The sequence below is a fragment of the Pseudonaja textilis genome, chromosome 2 (genome assembly GCF_049901715.1).
Source record: "Pseudonaja textilis isolate UNSWEBS1 chromosome 2, rPseTex1.2, whole genome shotgun sequence".
NCBI classification, from domain to species: domain Eukaryota; kingdom Metazoa; phylum Chordata; class Lepidosauria; order Squamata; family Elapidae; genus Pseudonaja; species Pseudonaja textilis.
Window position 1 is genome coordinate 76,553,325 of NC_141991.1, and position 19,675 is coordinate 76,572,999.

Consider the following 19,675-nt stretch of genomic DNA (forward strand, 5'->3'; position numbering starts at 1 on the left):
CAATAGTAGACAGTCTAAGACTCTAAGGTGAAAGTTTTTGGGGTTTGGGGAAGAAACTACAGAGTCAGGTAGAGTATTCCAGACATTGACCACTCTGTTGCTGAAGTCGTATTTCCTGCAATCAAGTTTGGTGCAGTTAACCTTGAGTTTCTATCTATTGTGGGCTCTTGTATTGTTATGGTTGAAGCTGAAGTATTCATTGACAGGTAGGACATTGCAATGTATGATTTTATATGCCTTACTTAGATCAGACAGAAGACAGCGTAATTCAAGGTTTTCTAGGTCTAGAATTTCAAGTCTGGTGACATAAGGTATTCTACAATGAGTAGAGGAGTGGAGAACTCTTCTTGTGAAATATTTCTGGATTTTCTCAACTGTGCTAATATCAGATACGTAATGTGGGTTCCAGATTGATGAGCTGTATTTGGGTATTGGTCTAGCAAATGTTTTGTATGCTCTAGTTAGTAGTGTGATATTACCAGAGAAAAAGCTACGTAGGATAAAGTTAACAACTCTTAATGCCTTTTTGGCTATGTAGTTACAGTGGGCTCTAGCACTTAGCTCATTAGAGATGAGTATTCCAAGGTCCTTTACAGAGCTTGGATCATCAACAAGATCTTGACTATTCAGCTTGTATTTTATTTTCTGATATTTTTTTTGCCAATATGTAAGACAGGGCATTTATTTGTTGAGATTTGAAGTTGCCATTTGTTTGACCATTCTGATACATAGTCAAGGTCTTTTTGAAGGGTAGCAGTATTGTCAGTGGTGTTGAATAGCTTTACATCATCAGTGAAGAGAACGCAGTTGCTCTTAATATGTTCCCAGAGGTCATTTAACACTGCCTTGGGGGACACCACTGTTGACAGGTACAGAATTTGATAGGATGCTCCAAATTTTGACCATTTGTTGTCTGTTTGACAGGAATGCTTCTATCCAGTTATGCACTTGTCCAGAGACACCATAAGATTTTAGTTTTAGGGGTAGTTTGTCGTGTACCACTGAATCAAAGGCTTTACAGAACTCTATGTAGATTGCATCTATTGCTTTGCCCTGATCGAGTTGTGTAGTCCATATATTTTTGCAGGGTAAGAGTTGCAGATTACAGGATAGTTTTTTCCTGAAACCAAATTGTTTATTGGAGAGTAGGTTGTTTGTCTCTAAGTGGAGGATAATGGATTGGTTAATAATTGATTCCATGACTTTACAGGTGACACAGCGTAAGGAAATTGGTCTGTAATTTTCAACTAGGCTGGGGTCTCCCTTTTTGAAGATGGGGATGACCGTGGCTTGTGACCATAGGTTAGGCAAGGAGCTGGTCCTGAAAGATTTTTCAAAGATTATGCTCAGAGGTTTGGCTATGGCAGTGGATAGCTTTTTTAAGAAGTAGGCACATATTCCATCTGGTCCAATAGATAGAGATGGTTTTAGATTGTGTAGTGCTTTTTCAACATTGTCTTCTGTAAAATCTATATGTATTAGATCATTGTAGTAGTCTGTGGTTCGGCTAGGAAATACTGGGCATGATCCATTGCTGTTTATAAATACTGAACCGAAGAATGTGTTAAAGATGTTGGTTTTAATGGTGTCGTCGTTGCAGTCTTTACCATTAGGTCCTGTCAGGGGTGGGATGGACCTTGAGTCTTTTAGTTTGTTGTTTACAAAATTATAAAAAGCGCGGGTGGAATTGATGCATAGAAGGTTTTCCTCTTGTTTAAAGTGATAATTGGTGCATTCAGTCTTTATTTGGTGGCATAAATTTTTGTATTGGCTTTTGAAATTGGCAATATGACCAGATTTGTTTTTCCACCAATCCCTTTTTGGATTGAAGTTTCCTTATTGTTATGGGTAATCTGTTTTTTTTTTGTTTTGAGAGTTGTTGTTGGTACATATAGTTTGATGACTTTTTTGACTTCAAGTAAAAATATGTTGTAATGGTCTTCAACAGTATTGCATCCAGTGAATAGAGATTGCCAATCAAGGGATGAGAGATCGTTGTCTATAAGATAATAGTTGCCTTTTTTGAAGTTATAATTGGGGATTACATCATTGTGATGATTTTTGTGTGGGCGTATGTTGAGACAAAAGTCAATCATATTGTGGTCACTGCTGGAAAAGGGTTCTTTAGTTTGTATTCCATAAATTAAATTCAAACTATTGCAGAAGATGAGATCGAGGCAGTTGTTTAGTCTAGTGTTGTTGGTTACTAGTTGTTCCAGTCCCAGATTTGTAACAGCATTGTAGAAGGTTGCGTGTATGGGTTCAGTTGTACATTCATTTAGGGTCCAGTCAATATGAGGTAGATGGAAGTCACCAAGAAAGATAAAAGCATGTGGGCATGATGCTGCCCATGTTAGTAGTGTATTTAGCTTGTTTACATGTTCAATGTCATAATCAGGTGCTCTGTAACATAGTAAGAATCGAAATATGATATTTAAAGATAGTTCACAGATGATGGTCTCAGGAAGAGCAAGCTCCTAGGTAACTTGGATGTTTTTTAGATGTAAGGACTTTTTATAGAAGATAGCAACACCACCTCCTCTATGAATTTCATGATCTGATGGGTAAACATGATAGTCTCTTCCTGTGGTAATGGAGTCAGGGAGAGATGCATTGAGCCATGTTTCACAGACAAATATGTCGAATTTAGCCATATTTAGTAAGAGGAAAAATTCAGGTATTTTATTCGCAAGGCTTCTTGAATTGAGTAGCTTGCATTTAAGGCCAGCAGTACCTGGAATTGAGGTAGTTAGGGGCATGCGTGCCTAGTCTTGGGTGATGGTGGATTGGTTGAAGTAGGGTTGTGGTTGAAGGTTAAAGCTGAGTTGCGGGTTGTGTGACTTACTTTTGATACAGTCAGCATGGTAGTCAATGTAGAAGTCCTTCTCTCCATTGTCTAGATGTTTTTTGAGTTCAGTGCGGAGTACAAGGGAGCGGGCATGTTGCTGTATGGTTAGGTCAGGGCGACAATGGAGGTTCTTATGGTTGGTGTTGGTTTTGGTGAGTGAATTTATAGTGTAAATGAATTTATGTTTGCTTGATTCATTTTTGCAAATGATCCCGCAGAAGCGTGGGGCCACAGAGCCATCTGTTTTTGAGCTCTCGGCCAATGCGGAAAATGTCAAGTATTTCATCAGGGGAGATGGTTGATGCTTGATAATCACTGATGATGTTTGGGACAGTTGTGATGTCATCATTATCATTGATGTCCTCTAGACCAAATAAGATGGCGTTTGGATGTTTCCGTTCATGCTCAACAGCTTCTCTGAGGATTGGGATATCATTATTTGTCTGGCTTATTTTTTTTGTGGATTGGGTTGTGGTTGTTGGGTAGAGATGTGGTTTGTAGCTATTGGATGTTCAGGTTTTTGTGTTGTGTCTTTTTTTTTCAAGGTTGCATAATCTTTCTTTTAAGGAGTCCAGGGATGCTACTATGGTGTCAAGGGATGTTATTTGTGTTTCATTGGTATCAACTCTTTCCAACAGATCCAGTTTGGGTCTGCATGATTTGTAGAGATATGGAAACTCATTGGATGATTCTAGGTATTGAATCATTTGCTCAGGTAATCCCAAGCATTCATGATGAGTGTATTTGTTACATAGAGAACATTTGATGGAGTTTTCATTATCCTTTAGAGTTTTGTAGCATTTAAGGCATGTGCAGGAGTCTTGTGGTTCATTGGTGGGGATTACTTTCTCTTTAGGTTGTGGTTTGGCATTGGATTATTTTATTTTTTTGGCATGGTAGGTTTGTTAAGATGGTACGCTGATTAAATTAATTAATGGAACATTTTTGGGTAATCAATATAGCCAATATCACACCAATCAATTGCAGTAATCTCTCTAGTCAAATAATTTTCCTAAGCAACAATCAGCCTAATCAATTAATTACACTAATCACTAATCAATTAATTACACTAATCATTAATCACACTGTTCAATTAAATTCACTAAATCACTGATTTTACTAATCAATTAAATTACATGAATCTTGATCTTTTAAACTAATCAGTAATCACACTATTTCCACTAAACACTCTAATCACACTAATCAATTAAAACAATAAATCAATTAAACCATTAATGAAATATTTTATAGAAATTGATTATCTAATCATTGATATAGATGATGAGGTAGAAAAGTTGTAAGTTTTGAGGTAATGAATTAATCAGTGTTTGATTAAAGTAATGTAGTATTGAGAGTCTGCAAGGAAAGGGTTAATTGTTTTACTAGCAGCTGTGATTTACTGGGTAGGAGGAATTTATTGCTCTGATTGCTGCTGCTATTACTCTGCAAACAATAGGCTGTAACAAGATGTTCAAAGCACGCTGGATTTTTGAAAGAGAGCAAAACTCGCTGAATTAAAACACTTTAACTGCAATCAATATGTCGCTGAATAAGATTGTTTTCCAATTGTTTCCTAAAGTTCTTCAAGTTGAGTAGTAGTAAAAATACAGTCCAGAAATTTGGGTTAACCAATCCAATCTCTCCTTTACTTTTAAAGTTACTTCTAGTTGCAATATCTTTTTTTTTTAACTAAATCTGACAGTCACTCCAGATCGTTAATCACAGCTATTTTCCTCCTTTGAGTCCCACTTTCCAAGGAAAATTCCACTGCAGAAATTGGAGATATTCTTACCAAGACTAAGCACGCTGTTACAAGATCTTTCCTTTCTTTTTCACTTCTGTTTCAGCTGCCTTCCTGGCTTCGATTTAGCCATGCTGGCAGTTCTCTTTTTAGTTCGCATGGAGGGGTATTCTTTGGGTCAGTCGAGGAGACTCTCCTCTCCTCGCAACCACCAAAGCATTCCTCTGCCTTTACCAGCCATCCAGGGTGACATTCGGCTGGACTTTCGTCCAGCTGGGGTGACTTACATTGTGAAATGAGATATTTACACAGACTTTGTAAACCTTTATTTACATACCTTAATTGTTTCCAAATGGTGCCTGTAACACAGCAGTAAAACAGCTAATCAAACAAAACAGAAAAGTCATTAATGTTTTTATTCATCCTCCTCCTGTGCACTGAAACCACTGAAGTCATCTTCTTCAGTGTCGGAGTTGAAGAGCCGCAGAACATCTCCGTCACACACCTTTTCAGTTTCTCTGTTGGTGTCACTCTCAATGTCACTTTCATCTCAGGGCACAGTTAATGATGAAGTTGCGCTGTTTTCTCCACGCAGCAGTCCAGCCTTTTGAAACCCCTTGGTGATCATGGATTCTTTCACACTGCTCCACACTGTTAGGATGCACTGACAGACCTCAGAAAAGAAAGGTCTTCCCATGCGGCCAGTTTTTGTGAATGATTTCTCACTGCTGGTCATCCAAGCCTCCCACTCACCTTGGAGTGCTGCTTTAAATGCACGATTCACACTGATATTGAGTGGCTGCAAAAACTTAGTTATACCTCCAGGAATCACAGCTGGAATTGAGTTTGTTCTCTTGATGGCTGCTTTCACAGAATCTGTTATATGGGCCCTCATACTGTCCAAAACAAGCAATGATTTTTTTCCGGTGAGAAAATCCTCCCGGGCGCTTACTGTAGCACTCCGTCAGCCATTCAGTCATTAGACTTTCTATCATCCACCCTTTTTTGTTAATTTTAACGACTATGCCTTTCGGGAGTTTTTCTTTTGGCATAGTCACCTGCTTAAAAATCACCATTGGTGGAAGCTTCTGTCCGGATGTGGTGCAGCTCAAAACACACGTGAAATGCGTTCTCTCGTGGCCAGTTGTTTTCACCATAATGGATGACGCTCCTGTCTTCTTAACAGTTCTAGTTAGAGGCAGGTCAAACGTTAAAGGTACTTCATCCATATTTATGATGTCATCTGGTCTGATGGAATTCTCGGCTAGTTTTGTTTCAATGAATTTGTGGAAGTTTGCAACTGTTTCCTCATAGTCGGAAGGGAGTTGCTGACAGACAGTCACCCACACCCTGATGGACAGATCTTTTCATCTCATAAATCTTCAACACCCTGACGGTCCACCTTTAAAATCTTCAATACCCATTTCGCTGGCGATTGTTTTAGCTTTCAGTCAGATCTGCACAGTGGATACACCTCGGCCGTCTGCTCTGTGTGTTCACTCAGTCCTCAAGAACATTTTCAAGTTTAGGCCATCTGCTTTTATGACCTCTGAAAGCCTTTGTTGTCCTTTGGCACTGAATCAGTTCTTCACGCTACCGTCTCCAAGGTCTCACCATTGATTCATTAATGGCAAGCTTACATGCAGCATCTCTATTTCCTTCCTGGATAGACAGATCCATTGCTTTCAATTTAAGAGCTCCATCATATGTTTTTCTTCGTGTACTTTCCATGATGAGGGTGTGAAAAATATTTTGAGTTCGTGCATGTTGTGCTGCTTGCATCGAACGTGCCAAAAACTACCGGTAGCGTCTTCTTCTTTGCATTGACCTCTTGCATCTGTCACAGCTTTGCACCCCCTGATGGCAGTTAGTGAAGAAAAATCTATAGATAAGCCGCATTGTTGTACAAGCTGCAGGGTTCAAAGCATGGGAAAAAAGTAGTGGCTTATAGTCCAGTAAATACGCTAAGACTAATATTAAGACTTTTAACATACTTCATTTCCAGCTGTTTAATATGCCATAGTTGGATTTTCCAGATCTTTTTCCTTTAGAGTAAAATGCCAATTGATCTATTTTTTTCAGCTGGAATAGCCCTCCATGTATAAACTTTGGTGACTTATCAGCCAAAATTAACCCATTATGGCCTACCAAGAGCTTGATAAACATATTGTTTTTGTTGTTTTCAAGCAGATATCAAACTAAACACTTTATGAACTGTTTTCCATTGATAGGAAAAAAAAGAAGACCTACCTGGAAAGTCACTAAATAAGAGCCCGAGAAATGTGAAAGGGCAAAAAAGGTAAACCAAAGTCCCATGTGTCCAATTAAATTAAAAGTGCAGAAAAATAAGAAAGAGTAAGATAATTACATTTGTAATTATTAGGTGTCCAAAATAACTGGGAGGGAAACCTGACCTGAAATAAAATATGTGAGGTAGAATACCTGATCTCAACTAAGAAATATGATTTTCCACATCAAGACAATGGTGCTTTGTACTAAAAGTGAAATCAGTTTTAACTGATACTCTGGATACCAATTGTCAAAGGAGCAACAGTAGCATTAGGAAAAACTTATAACTGAAACTCTGGTGCACTGCTTCTTGAAGTAGACATGTTGAATGATGTCGAAAGCTACTCCCAACAGTGTATCTCTGCTGCTATTCATGTAAAGGTAACAAGAAAAGAACTATTTGAAGTCTGTAAGCTGTGGGCACATTTTGAATATTTTAGAGTGTGCTATGTGGATCAAAATCTAAAACTATTTGAAAATGTCTTTTCTTCTTGAATCATGTTTAAGATTTACCACAATCTGTCTACATAGAGCACAGCAAACAAGTGTTAATTTAATATAGAAATAAAAGCTTTCCGTTTCCTTATTACAGCTGCAATGACGGGGATGGGATTGTAGAAGCCAGGAAATACGCTAGACATAATTAAGTATTATATCTTAACATAATTGTTCCCTGGTGATAAAAAGAGGAAATCATTTCCAGAAAATACTAATAATAAATGCACACTGGTTTACTCTTTATAAGATAAAATAAAATCCAAATGAAATTTTGGGAAGAATCAATAAGTGTCTTTACCAAGAATGAAGCTATACATGTGAGGAAGGAAGTGGACCACTCTAATATATTCCAACATTATTTGTCAAAGGCAAATCTGTATCATCATCATCACCAGTTCATGCTTGAAAAAGATAGCAATAGCACAAAGACTTATATTCCTCTCCATCGTGCTTTACAGCATTCACTGGGCAGTTTATGATGTCATTAAGATTGCCCTCAGCCATCTGGGCCATTTTACCAATCTCTGAAGGATGGAAGGCTGAATCAACATTGAACTGGTCAAAATCGAACTCCTGGCTGTGGGCAGAATTAGCTGCAATACTGCATTTAACCATTGTGCCACCAGGACTCTTATGAAGGGATGACAAACAGAAAGTTCTTATGCATGGAAACAGCTTACACCCAGTTCTTTTTTTTTTTTTTTTGAAAAAGAAAATGAGAGGTCATTCTAAAGAAGCAGCAACTTTCCTTCTTTTAATGCCTGCACAAAACTATAAATTTTGTTTAAAGGCAGCAAAGAACTGTGAATGGCGATATGTCATTTGACATCTTTTACAGCAACTACCTGAGAAAAACACAGTCCTTTAAGTAAAGGAGAAAAATTAGCAAGACATACTAATAGATACAATAATGAGTCAGAAAAATTAAAAATGGGAAGATGATGGATGTATTGCAAATAATGTAAGAAAACAAGAAAATAGGAGGGTCATTTTCTAGCTCATTTCTGGGAATTCTACAACCCTGAGGTAGAGTATATTCTTTGCATTCAAGAAGGCTGCCATCCATATGATTTTTTTCCAAACAGATTTCCAGTTCAGTTCAGTTAACAAAGCCCATGACAACTTTAAGATGTTTCAGATCATTAATAATTGGCCTGAATTGCAATTCTGAACTTTTAAAATCATGTTTATTATTAAATTATATTTCATATTTAACATTCCATTCCTACAGAACTGCATCCTTGTTTTCTTAGAAGCCAATGGGATCCCTAACACTTAGTTGTAAGGAAACTAATGATGCTGCAGTGATCTTGGCAATTATTTATGGTATGCTATAAAAACCACAGCTTTTAAGGCTCTTATAACATTTTTATCGATAATATCTGTGGCATCCTTGCTTTGGCCAAATCAAAAAAGACTCATATCTACCAATACCACACAGCCGAGCAATGATATAACATTTAGCTAACTATTAATATACATAGATTAGAATTAGGTGAAGTTTTTTTTTTAAGACTTAGATAAAACAACTATTTGAAGCTCTTTTACAAATATGGTAGCCACATGGTTCAATGGTTTAATTCCACATCATGCTGAATTCTAGATCATTGTTCTGACATAAACAGAGCTCTTCCTATTGGTTGCTACTATTAACATATATCAAGCCATGGAATCATGCAAACTGCCTCATCAAGATGAAGCCTGCTGCCTCCATAGAATAAAATGATAAAATGCTTCAGGACTACAAAGTGCAATCCTTTCACATATGCTACATGTCTGCATCTAATCCTCCACAGCATTTAGCATCTACGTGGAACTGCTAGAAGGCTAACCAGAATTTGATGTACAATGTCATTTGTCCATTTAAACAGAACCAAAGAGTAAGTTAATTTGGCAGTTCAAATCTCATTAGGCTCAAGGTTGACTCAGCCTTCCATCCTTTCGAGGTGGGTAAAATGAGGACCCAGATTGTTGGGGGTAAAATGCTAACTCTGTAAACCGCTTAGAGAGTTCTATAAAGCACTGTAAAGTGGTATATAAGTCTACGTGCTATTAATTCACAGTATCCTAGAAACTGAACACACCAACATTCTGGCAGCTATTGGCAAGTGAATTGTTTAATATGGAGTCTCTGAAAGCAGTTTGATCCTTTTTCCCAAAATGCAAGACCAAGGACAAGACCCAATCCTTTTTCTAGATATGACTAGAAAATGTCCATCTTCTGATTGTTAAACTATGTTTTGAGGTACTCTTTTTTCCACTCGCTTCTCCAAGATCTCTTTTATGCTGTATATATTCCACTGACATCTTGCTCTATTACTCTCTGCTGCCTTTTCAAGCCCAGTACTCAACTGTGTCTGCACTGATTTGCTCTTATCACCATTCCATGCTTAAGCATAGGGAAGCAAAAATAAAAAAAATTGAAATCTAAAATAATTATTTCTGAAAAGAAGGGGGAAAGGAGAGAGAGATCACTCAATATTTTATACTGAAAATGTTACGTTAAATGTCATCAGAACCCTGTTTTGCCTTGTATGTAGAAAACATATTTTTTCCCCTGGGTTTTATGATTAATACCAGTTGCACATGAAAATGTTTCCTAGAACAGTGAATCAGCTTTGCAAAGCTTCATCAAAATCAAATAATCCATGTACTTCCTTCTGCATATGACAGCACTACAAAATAATAGAATTCTTCTGCAAGTCAGGCTGTTTACAGCATAACAAGCTTAGAAATGTGAGCTATCACTATGCACAGACAAATTATCACTCCGATTTGAACAGGGATTATTTGTGTGCTACCACTGGAGGAAATGCCACTGCAGCTTGTTTTCTTTTTGTAAGAGTATTTATTTGTTAGATTTTTATTTAACTTTTCCACCAAGTGCGCAAACATACAGGACAGGCTTTTTCTCTCTCATTATGTCTGCCCAACAGCAATCTTTTCAGGTAGGCTGGACTGTGAGAGTGGCAGGCCTAAAACCCCCACTGCATTTTCAATGGCCAGACTCTCCTTGATCCAAGCCTTAATCTCTATACTATACAGAACATAAAAGATGGTTCATCTGCGATGCTCACTATATTCAGACAGCAAGCTAATCAAGATGTGTATATAGATACAATTCCCAAGTACCTGCAAAATAACATTCTACTAAAGTTGTCTAAATATAAATTATTATTTTATTATCCCATTAAATATTGAGCATACTCAGAGGCAGAAGGGAAAGGCAGGGTTGCACAAAATTCAGTACTGTCACAAAGGACATGAGGAAAATCAGCAAAAAAAAAAAAAAACCTAGGAAGAAGTCACTAACATTACAAAACATCTAGATATTACTTTTTTTTTAATGAAAAGGGAAATAATAGTAGCTATTGGGATAAATAAAACAGCTTCTTGCTTAGAAAAAAATGACATTTTAAATATACAGATTATCAGTCTCTCTACTAGCATATAAATCCTGTTGGATTCTACAGGACTTTCAATACTGTAAAATGTTTTCTTACACTCTTGAACATGCATATGTGACTGGACTGAAATGTGGGAACTCCAAGTTTAATAAACTCACGGACTATCAGAAGATGACCATTAATTAATATGCTGAAGTTATGAACTTGACTGATAATTGTAAATTTCTCACTGCAGTATAACCTTATGGGAGACCAGCTAAATGACAATTAAAGGATTGGTTGAATTGTCCATTGGGATAAAAAGGAAGCAGACAGTTTGAAAGAGTGACAGAGAGTTGAAGGGTAGCCATGAAAAATGATTGGTATTGCTGTAGCACATACAATTTGAATCTGGTCACCAAATGCATCTTCTGTATAAAATAGCATCTTCACTGAAATTTCTGAAATTATGGTATTCCACTGTATAATAATATTTTTTTTCTATTTTTAACAAGCTTGATTCCATCAATTTTCTACTAATTGAAGTATTCCCTGAATATGATTCTGCTTGGCATATTTTGGATTATAGAGGATGAAAAACAATCTTACCCAATTCTCTCTTCTTTTACTATACTACATCCCATCTTCTTGTGGATATACCAACTTTCCAGAGTAGGTTTTTTTTTAAGCAGGAGGGAGGGAGGAAGAGAAGGAGAGAAGGAGATCAAAGCTCCTCTTCTCTTTGATCCATAGTGCAAATGCTCTCTGCTGGATCACCCAAGGAGCCTTTCTGTTTTTACAAAACATATCATCAAATTCTTATGCGTTGAATAAAAGCACTATTCTCTTTGTTTTTAGAGACTGATATGATGGTTTCATCAGCTCCTTCTTTTAGTGGAAAACACCCGTGCAGCTATTTTTCTACAGTGCTTGGAGCTTTCCAGTTCAACTGATTACCTTTTGACTCTGTTGTGACATAGAAAATAGACTTCAAGTACAGAGTGTGGAAGGGTGTTTGTGGCATTAAAGACTCAGTTCAAATCAAGTCTCGATTATGAAACTCACTGAGTGTCTTTGGGTCAGCTACTTTCAGCCCAATCACTCACTCTTTTTAAGAAAAAGAAAAGAAAGGGGGGAATCCTATGAACAGTATATTGACCTCTTAGAAGAAAGTTGGACACAAATATAACCCTACAAAAACTTATTTATATTTTGTATTTCTAAACCACCCATCCAAAGGTGGTATTCAGTGGGTTCTGACCAGTTCTGGAGAACCTGTGGCAGAAATTTTGCGAAGTTCAGAGAACAGGCAAATACCACCTCTGGCTGGAGATTTTACAGTATTCTTCTCCTGCCATGCCCACCAAGCCACGCCCACAGAACCGGTAGTAAAAAATTTAAATCCCACCACTGTACCCATCTCCTTCAAAGACTGTGGCTGGTCTGAGTAGGATACAGATTATCATAGTGTAAAACTTTTGTCTTCATTCTACTCGATTCTTCTCCAGTCCAGCTAAAGTCAAGGTAATTGGGAAAAAGATGGGATAACTTTATTAAATAAAGAGGGCTCTGCCACTATGTTCCAGTCATTTTTCTTTTGAGCAGTACACTTTTCCCTTTGCAAACTATTTCAAAAACAAAAATGTTTGTTTAAAATGGATCGATCAGAGATTCCCCCCACCCACACTAGTTTTAGTTTCCTTTTGTTTATGAGAGAACATTGATCAATTCATGGGGAGCACTGTTAACTGCAAAAATGGCAACAATAAGGACCCTGGCAGGGTACTTCTGAGGTTTGGTGGGATAGAAACAATGGCTGTGTTGAGGCAGCCTGTTGCTAAAGTAAGATACTAAATAAAGCTCCAACTTCCCTCATACAAGTAACTGACACACATGAGAAGTGAGATCCAGGATGGCTATGAGTGGGATTCCACCAGTATAACAACCAGTTCGGTGATTGCACGCTTTGTGTGCACATTCCTCATTTTAAAAAGCTCTAACACTTACCTTCTGCTGTAGTCCCTGTGAATAAAACAGCTGAGGCACGACAAACCACTCTGCGGCACGAATGAGCTGTGCTCTAACAAAAGGAAATAAAGCACAGGAAAAAGCAGGCGCAGGTGGGTGGGTGGGCCCATATGCTCGTTGCAGTGAACTGGTTCTCTGCCAGCTGCTCTTCAGAGCAAGGGGTTCGCCTGAACTGGTCCAAACTGGTAGAATCCCACCCCTGAGGATGACCCATGGTCATGGACTTCCACATACCAAAAGCAACAACATCTGCAGTGGGATATAGTGGTGAATGGAAGACACTACAATGAATCAAAGCCCTTTGTATATGGGTTGGATACTGCAGCCCCCTTTTTGTTCAGTGGTGGATGGCTTTGGATGAAACATATGCTTTTAGCAACATGGTCTCATTTTGCTTTATAATTTTTCAAAAAGAATAGTCTGGCCCCTGGATCAGGATTTCAATGTCAAGATGCAATTTTCCATTTACCTCTATCCATCTTTAAAGGCTTATCTCTTCTATGTAAAGGGTGAGCTTGCAGATTTTATTTGTAAAATTCACCAAAAGCCAAAGTATTTCTTTTTTGTTCAACATTATAAATATTTCAACTTATAAAAAAAGCTGGATTATTGGAACTCACTCCAGAGATCTAAACTCTTAAACTATTTTCATTAAGACACAGGAAAGTCACAGCAAAAGGCTACAGCTTTGTACAAGTATTGGAATGACTTCCAATAGGAAGTCATATTCCACTGAGACCAGGAGAATGGTTGTTTCCTTGTCATGTGGTACTACCTTATTTCAAAAAGTTAAGTAAAATTTAAGTCTACTTTACAATTGGAGAGCAGAACATTGTGAAATCCAAGGGAGAAAAACTAATCTCAAAAAATATTATGAAAGCAATGAAAAACTAGACTTGTTCATCAGGAGTGACTTTCACTTAATGAGACTTTAAGTTTTAATATCAATGATGATTGACATGATTAAATGAAAACACAGAAGTGTGATAGAATATCAGGAGAATGTAGAGCTAATAAAAAAGATACCTCAGACTTGGGAAAGAAGGAAGCATGAGAAAAAAAACTCTAAACAATTCTATCTTGATTGGCTTAGGTGCAAATTGAAATAGGGAGTAGCTTTGACAAGCTTTCAGGATTCTGTTACAGCACCCCAACCATACTCAAGTATTTTCCAAGACACTTACAGGTCCTGTATCTTTTGCCTCAAAGGGCTGACTGCAGCTTAGCCAAAAGTTCTGTTAATCCTAAAACAAATGGGACTGTTCCCATCTTGGTTTGCCTTGTATCCTTGATAAATTTCATGTTAAAATAAAAATATTGGTAGTCCTCAAGTTATGCACACAATTGGACCCGAATTTCTGCTACTAAGCAAAGTGATTGTTAAGTGAGTCATGTACAATTTTACATCATTTTTGCCATGGTTGTTAAATAAAACTCTGTAGTTAAGTGAATCAAATGGTCATTAAATGAATCCAGCTTCCTCCACTGACTTTGCTTGTCAGAAGCCAGCTAGGAAGGTTGCAAATGATGATTACATGACCCCAAGATGCTGTATGTCACTTGCCAAATGGCCACATTTTGATCACATATGTGACTGTGAGGATGATAGAACAGTCATATGTGTAATAACCGCTTGTAAGTCACTTTTTGTAGTGCCATTGTAACAGTCACCAAATGAATCATTGTAAGTCAAGAACACTTGTATTCATAAGAACATGTGCAAGCTCAAATTTTCCATGTCATTCTATTGTTGAGATAAAAATGACCTTTATAACAATGGGATCAATGTGTTGTATGAATATTTGGTACATAAACCCCAGTGAAATGAGTTGGGGTTGCTCAAACTATTGTTCATTTTAACTGGCCAGAAGTCATTACATTTTTCAGGAGATAATGTATCTGCTATTCTTTCCAATCCCAAAAGGAAAATTGCTTCTGCAACCACAAGAAAAATATATCCAGCTTTGCCAGTGCGCTGTACCATTATAGAAGAAGCAGTTGAGACTATAGTTAACAGTAAGCACTGTTCAGCATATTAGCGTATTTTTCATATACATAATAGTGGATTATTTCTCATAAACTGTGTACACCATTTTACTGAAAGAAATAGAGTGGCTTATACTATACCCGTTTTTAAATATGCTTTGAAAAAGCCTCTTTCCTTGGTACCATTTCAGACAGGCAATCTATACCACTGCAATCTGGAAGCCTCTCTCCCAAATTTATAGTGCCTGGTTGGTTTACACAGATGGCAAAGCAGGCTTATGAAACAATCTCAGAATCTCTATTTTACAAATTAACCTCATGCAGGTTTACTTTTTGGTTTGGAACTGGAAAGATACAGAAGGATTTGCAAACTAGAAGAAAACTGAAACTGTTTCTTAGTGTTATTCTGGATACAGATAAGCATTCATGAACCGATACATTATGAATTGATTACTGAAAAATAATATAGTAGTGGCAAGTTTGATTTACTCCTTCCCCATATTTACCTCAACATACTTTTACATGTCTAGATCCTGATAAAAGCTTAAAAAGATTGAAATGCGTTGAACCAACCCCTGAATTTATCTTTTGTCTATATTTGTTTTTCAGGTTATTTTATTTATTTATGACTAAGTAATCATGGGCTAAAGATAATTGTATCATTGAAAACTTCTATATGAGATTTGATCAATGACTCCTTTGTAACTTTCAAAAATAATGTTTCTGGCAAAAAGTTATCTCTATATTGTTTTAAAACTTCTTTCAATGTCATCACTTTGTCACATAGTAGACATTTGATTGTATGTTTCAACTTAATATAGTTATTCAAAGCATATAATCACTTTCTACAGTATCTCTAAATTCAATTTTGCCCAAAGATTAAGGCTGAAATTTATACTTCATGTACTTTACAAAAAGAATATTCATGCCTGACTTTATGGACTGCACTTGATACTTTTATCCCTAATACGCCCTGAAATTTATCATACATTTAATATATACCCAAACTGAAAAAATATGACCAAGGGAAATTGAATTATAGCTGAATTCAATTGGAAAATAATATGGCAATTTACAGAAATTTAAAAGTAGAACTAGAAAAGTTGACTCCATTTTAATATTTTGATTGGGCCTCCATATAAGATCTTGTATGATACAGAGAAGTGGAACCTAACTATTGCAATCCTACCCAATCCTTATCAGAACACTCTGTGGTGAACAAGTTAGTTCAACTACTATTCTGTGGTTCATCTGGCAAACCATCTCACCTATAATAGATACATAGCAATACAGACTTGACTCTTCTAGGAAATTATAAGTGATTAAGATCAAACTGTTGTTAACGGATAGTCAATACAAACAAAAAATGTCCTATTTTATTCTCTTCCCAGTCTGGTGAATAACACAGATCTCTCATTTTCCCTAAAGTTTCACTTAGAATATCTTTTGCTGCCCTGCCACAAAATGATATGCTGTGTCACACATAATCTATATGTGTGACACAGATATATTTGAAAGTGTTCGTGAATTATGATCATACTTAATTTGAAATAAATATATTTCAAATGTGTGTATGTGGGTGTGTGTGAGAGAGAAAATTTGAACCCTTTCACAACTGCCTGGAACAGCATGCTTCTGTCTCCCTACCACCACCTACAGCAATAGAAAGCTTCACCAAGATGGGGGTTCTGTTAGTAAATAGTTCTGTATGTGACTGGCAGGATTTCACAGTGATTAATTTTGCAAACCAGCAAAGTTCCTGGAAGTCTTAAACAAAAAAGGAAGACCATGAAAACTAATCACTTATCCAAAAGCATACCATAGGGTGCACATTTCTCTGTGTGTGAATGCACACACAAACACACACACAAAGTAAATAAATAAATAAAACCCAGGGGATTTTTAAAGGACAGTCGGCCTCCTTCCAACCCTACAGTGACAGCCACAACAGCTGTAGCCATGTCCTCTCCCACAAAGAGTCCCTTACAGTGAAAAAATAAATCCCAGGATACGTTTTGGCCAAAGCACACGCTGTACCTATAGGCACAGGAATGTAACTTACATCTCTGAATTTGTTCCAGTATTTATCTTTGTCATATTGGGAAACGGTGCTCAGCCATTTGTCATTGTCCAAAAAATTGCCATTGTTGCTGCTGCTGCTCCTACGAAGGGCGATCTCTGGATGCCTGCCCTCTGCTTGCAGAAAACACCAAAGCGCTACGGCTAATATCCTGTACATCTGGCAAAAGAGGAAGAAAGCAGGCTGAGTGGAAGGATGCGGAGAAGGGAAGGCGACTATCTCACCCCACCGCCACCCCGGGCTCGGTCAGCCCCTTAAAAAACAAAACCAAACAAACAAGTGTTTTGAAACACGCAGCGGGGAGAGCAACCATAGGAGGGACAACGTGGGCTCCTCAAGTATGTTGGGCAACGGAGCTGTCTCTCTCACAGCAGCCCACGCCGTTGCGCAGAGCGCCGACGGCCACCGAGCGATGGGAACCAAGCTGACAAGCAAGTGGCAGTCGCCGAGAGGCCACCGGCGGTTGGGTTCTCGGCAAAGTTTGAGGCGACCAGGTGGGAATTCCTCCTCCCGATCCCGCCCTGTCTGCCCCCCTCCGGCCCAAATGCTCGTAGCAGTCGCCCCTCCGCCAAGTGTGAGAACGTGACCAAAGCGGGCTGGCGCGCCATGCCCCATCCGCCGGCCGAAGCCACCTGCAAGTTTTCCAGCCGGGATGCTCTAGTTCTACTCACCTTCAGTCGAAATGCTTCGCCGTCCAGGGCTGCGTCGCTCTTTCCGGCCGCTTCGGGATAACCGAGTCACCCCTTACCCCTCCTCCCCCTTTCCTCTCCGGCTCGGCTCGGTGTAAAAAAAATAAAAAAAAAAAACACCGGGAAGCCCGCTCAGAAGCTTCGTCCAGCTGCTTTGTGCGTGCTTGCCGAAGTGTTGGGCTTGGGTGTGTGTGTGTGTGTGTGTGTGTGTGTGTGTGTGCGCGAGCGCGAGTTTCCGACGAGCTCGGCACTAAGCGACGAAATCTGGCGCCACTTAGTGACCAAGTTACGGCACTGCAGGTGCTGGAGCTGGCTCTTTGCCCGGCTCTTTCTGGGACTGGCTGGCTCTCCCTTCGGAGGCCAGTCCTTTTTGGAGCTCCTGGGAGCGTTTGGCCTGGAATGATGTGCTTTTCATCCTCCGGTCGGGTTCAAGGATCCTCCGGATCCTCCGGTCGGATTCAAGGATTCCCGAAGCCGTGGCTTGATTATACTGTTGCTTTATTGAATAGGTTGCAGTTCACTGCGTTCTTGTGCTGCCTTATAAACCATCCTTTGCTAAGCGCAATAGCTGGTTTTGTACACAAAAATAAATGATTGAGCAAAGTGTATAACATTCAGGTCATACTATAGTACTGCTTAAATCGAATCTATATATCAATTTTAGGTATCTGTTAGAAGCCCTTATGATGTCATAAAAATGATACAGTGATACAATTAGGCATTTGCATGATTCACAGCATCTAACACAAATAGATACTTACTATATAAGTGGATAAGTAGTATGTAGTAACTACTTAGATGATATACTATCTATACAGTACACATCATTTGCTTGATTATGGCATCTGGGCTATTTTCCCCCTCCTCCATGGATGCTCATGCTACCAATTATGTTTCAGGATGGATTCACATATTCCGTAATGTGACTAATTCAATTTTGATTTTGTGCAGTGTTTGAGCTCTACAATCTATTATGGCTTGGACTTGCTAATGAAGCAAAGCTTGTTGCACAAAACACAATAAAACTTCTTGGCTTAGAGTATATGAATTCAGCCAATATAAAGTCCTATTTGGAATACTTCTGATTGCAATAAAGCACCATGTGATTTATTTTGTGACTATAGCCTTTAACTGAGTGTTAAAAACTGGGGATAAAAACACATCTGGCAAAATTCTTTAATTAAAAAATAATGAATCACCCTGCTGTATTTACATTTGTTTACATGTGTTTATATTACGACCCAGTCCACTGAGTTCAGCAGTTACTTATATGCAGATGTGATTTCTCTATAGCAGATGTCCCCAATTTGATGATCTTCAGAAATGTTGGAGTTCAACTTTCATAAGTCACAACTGCCATGACTGACATATTAAAAATGTGACATTATAAGGACCCTGTTACTTGGCTTTATTATTAGCTAATTAATCATGACAGCTGCTCTTTGTACTTATTTATTTTGTGAATCTTTTAAATGTTTTTTAAATTGTTTTAATTTAAAATAATTGTTTTATCATTTTAGATTTGTAACTCAGAGTTACTTGGTTGAGTTGGGTGACTATAGAAATTGAATGAATGAATGAATGAATGAATGAATGAATGATTGAATGAATGAAAATTTCCTATTCCAGGTCCCTGAAAAGGTGGGCAAAAATTCAGTCTAAAGAGCTGGCTGACTATGTGAATAATAATCATCATCATCATCACCATTGGTCAGCTGCAGAAGGCCACCTTAGTGGTTATGGCTGACTAACAGAACACTGAAGAAAGTGACAGAAGGCCTGATTCTTGCAGCCCAAGAACAAGCCATCAGAACGAATGTAATCAAAGCCAGAATAGAAAAATCTGCTGATGACCCCAAATGCAGACTCTGCAAAGAAGCAGATGAAACCATCGATCACATACTGAGCTGTTGTAAGACAATTGCTCAGACTGACTACAAACAACGTCACAACAAGTCACTCAGATGGTCCACTGGAATTTTTGTCACAACTACCAACTGCCTGTAGCAAAGAACTGGTGGGATCATAAGCCTGAAAAAGTGGTTGAAAATGAGCATGCAAAATTACTGTGGGATTTCTGAATACAGACTGATAAAGTTTTGGAACACAACACCCTGGATATCATGATTG

General features: G+C 38.1%; 1 protein-coding gene across 2 annotated transcripts in view; it reads right to left on the bottom strand.

The window, feature by feature from the left end:
- The window catches only part of SPOCK1 (SPARC (osteonectin), cwcv and kazal like domains proteoglycan 1), a 519,494-nt gene extending 501,742 nt beyond the window's left edge, over window positions 1-17,752 (bottom strand). The window contains exons 1-2 of one of the 2 annotated variants that reach the window (XM_087924354.1): window positions 17,528-17,752; window positions 16,839-17,015 (exon numbers count right to left, since the gene is read on the bottom strand). In XM_087924354.1, coding sequence (XP_087780480.1) covers window positions 16,839-17,015 — 177 coding nt within the window. In that variant the 5' untranslated portion in view covers window positions 17,528-17,752. The remainder of the gene's footprint in view (window positions 1-16,838; window positions 17,016-17,527) is intronic. The other variant, XM_087924355.1, reaches the window with a different exon arrangement.
- Between the last annotated feature and the right edge of the window lie 1,923 nt (window positions 17,753-19,675).